This window comes from Sinocyclocheilus rhinocerous, unplaced genomic scaffold (genome assembly GCF_001515625.1).
Source record: "Sinocyclocheilus rhinocerous isolate Xijiao unplaced genomic scaffold, SAMN03320098_v1.1 scaffold141, whole genome shotgun sequence".
Classification (NCBI taxonomy): Eukaryota; Metazoa; Chordata; class Actinopteri; order Cypriniformes; family Cyprinidae; genus Sinocyclocheilus; species Sinocyclocheilus rhinocerous.
The window spans coordinates 78,422-81,495 of NW_015642068.1; the positions used below are offsets into that span (position 1 = coordinate 78,422).

Sequence of the window (3,074 nt, forward strand, 5' to 3'; positions counted from 1 at the left end):
CCTATCTGTCTGTTCGTCTGTCTGTCCTATCTGTCTGTCTGTCTGTCCTATCTGTCTGTCTCTGTCTGTCTGTCCGTCTATCTGTCTGTCTGTCCGTCTATCTGTCTGTCTGTCTGTCTGTCTGTCCGTCTGTCTATTCTATCTGTCTGTCTGACCTATCTGTCTGTCCTTCTGTCCTATGTGTCTGTCCGTCTGTCTGTCCTATCTGTCTGTCCGTCTGTCTGTCCGTCTATCTATCTGTCTGTCTGTCCTGTCTGTCTGTCCTATCTGTCTGTCTGTCTGTCCGTCCTATCCGTCTGTCTGTCCTATCTGTCTGTCTGTCCTGTCTGTCTGTCCTATCTGTCTGTCTGTCTGTCCGTCTGTCGTTCGTCCTATCTCTCTCTCTCTCTATCTTATCTATCATCTGTCAGACTGCATGACCTTGAAACTACAAACTGAACACCGTCTAATTAAATCTTTTAATCTTTTAAAACTACTTCAAACCTTTGTCTGGGCTTTCTCAAACAACATCAAAGTTAGTCTGGACCAATTTTATTTATTTTTTTACCTGATTTTCTTTAATAATTTGACAGTTTGTTCAGAAATGTAAGGCCGAGAGTGTAACGTCATGTGCTGATATGATTAGTGTTGTTGTTCTTGTTAGTACACCATGCTCTCTGGCCAAGTTCCGTTCCAGAGTGAGAAGAAAGGAATGACATCATCGCACGCAGCTGACATCATGCACAAGATCAAAGAGGGAGATTTCTCATTGGACGGGGAAGCCTGGAGGGGCGTGTCTGAAGAGGCCAAAGATTTAGTGAGAGGTACTTACACTGAAACAATCGAAACTTGCTTGAGTGCTGAACAATCTTAGTCCAAGGGAGGGCTGGATAATGCCATCATCGTAAATATACTAGTTATTATACAAGTTACAATATTATAAGTTAGAATAACCTCCAACGTAAGATGTTTAATTAATGTTTTGGGTTGTTTGAAATTAATTGTTGTAATTGAGCATTAGAACATAAAACTAGCTACATATAATACATATTATTACTTACTGCTAGAGATGTGCTCTGAAGTGACAGCATTGAACAAAAAACGTAAGCAATGAATGTTCATGATTATGCGTAATGTGACTTTTGCAGAATTCGAAATTCAGTTACAACTTTATAGAAACTAGTCAAATAAGAACTGTTTTTATTTTTATAATTACAGCATAGTTATTGTAGCATTTGGCACATATGCACTCACCCATAAATAATGCTTTTACTCTAGCAGCGCACACACACACATAGATATAATAACATTTATGCACTTACCAGATGCTTTTTTACAAAAAAGTAATTCATCAAAGAGCTAGTAATATTTGTAATATACAAAGCCTTTGAAGTGTTTTTCATTGAGTCGATCAGCGAGTCGACGGCGAGAGCCACCAAACATTCAGATGACAACAAAGCATTTTTTTGTTAAGATAAAAAAAAAAAAAGATTCTTAAGAAAATATTTAAACATTTTTCAAGAATTGAACTTCCTTCTTGGAATTCATATTACAGTTAAAATCTTCTTTCACAAAACCCCAAGGGGGCCTTAAGATGACTTAAAGTTATTTAAATATATTATTATTAATATAATTTTTGAGGTCAGAGTTTGGTTCATTTGAATGAAATAAGTGCTGTTTTCAAACTCATCTGCAATCATCCTGTACTGTGTGCAGCTTATCTGAACGCTATCGGAAATTAACCTCTATTGATGATGTATGATTTGGTCACGTGTGTGTGTGTGTGTGCTCAAACAACATCAAAGTTAGTCTGGACCAATTTTATTTATTTTTTTACCTGATTTTCTTTAATAATTTGACAGTTTGTTCAGAAATGTAAGGCCGAGAGTGTAACGTCATGTGCTGATATGATTAGTGTTGTTGTTCTTGTTAGTACACCATGCTCTCTGGCCAAGTTCCGTTCCAGAGTGAGAAGAAAGGAATGACATCATCGCACGCAGCTGACATCATGCACAAGATCAAAGAGGGAGATTTCTCATTGGACGGGGAAGCCTGGAGGGGCGTGTCTGAAGAGGCCAAAGATTTAGTGAGAGGTACTTACACTGAAACAATCGAAACTTGCTTGAGTGCTGAACAATCTTAGTCCAAGGGAGGGCTGGATAATGCCATCATCGTAAATATACTAGTTATTATACAAGTTACAATATTATAAGTTAGAATAACCTCCAACGTAAGATGTTTAATTAATGTTTTGGGTTGTTTGAAATTAATTGTTGTAATTGAGCATTAGAACATAAAACTAGCTACATATAATACATATTATTACTTACTGCTAGAGATGTGCTCTGAAGTGACAGCACTGAACAAAAAACGTAAGCAATGAATGTTCATGATTATGCGTAATGTGACTTTTGCAGAATTCGAAATTCAGTTACAACTTTATAGAAACTAGTCAAATAAGAACTGTTTTTATTTTTATAATTACAGCATAGTTATTGTAGCATTTGGCACATATGCACTCACCCATAAATAATGCTTTTACTCTAGCAGCGCACACACACACATAGATATAATAACATTTATGCACTTACCAGATGCTTTTTTACAAAAAAGTAATTCATCAAAGAGCTAGTAATATTTGTAATATACAAAGCCTTTGAAGTGTTTTTCATTGAGTCGATCAGCGAGTCGACGGCGAGAGCCACCAAACATTCAGATGACAACAAAGCATTTTTTTGTTAAGATAAAAAAAAAAAAAGATTCTTAAGAAAATATTTAAACATTTTTCAAGAATTGAACTTCCTTCTTGGAATTCATATTACAGTTCAAATCTTCTTTCACAAAACCCCAAGGGGGCCTTAAGATGACTTAAAGTTATTTAAATATATTATTATTAATATAATTTTTGAGGTCAGAGTTTGGTTCATTTGAATGAAATAAGTGCTGTTTTCAAACTCATCTGCAATCATCCTGTACTGTGTGCAGCTTATCTGAACGCTATCGGAAATTAACCTCTATTGATGATGTATGATTTGGTCACGTGTGTGTGTGTGTGTGAGTGTGTGTGTGTGTGTGTGTGTGTGTGTGTGAGAGTG

General features: G+C 36.2%; 1 protein-coding gene across 1 annotated transcript in view; it reads left to right on the forward strand.

The window, feature by feature from the left end:
- The window catches only part of LOC107755651 (ribosomal protein S6 kinase alpha-5-like), a 22,966-nt gene that overhangs the window by 18,189 nt on the left and 1,703 nt on the right, over positions 1 to 3,074 (forward strand). The window contains exons 15-16 of the mRNA XM_016572541.1: positions 644 to 796; positions 1,913 to 2,065. Of these exons, the coding sequence (XP_016428027.1) occupies positions 644 to 796; positions 1,913 to 2,065 (306 nt within the window). The remainder of the gene's footprint in view (positions 1 to 643; positions 797 to 1,912; positions 2,066 to 3,074) is intronic.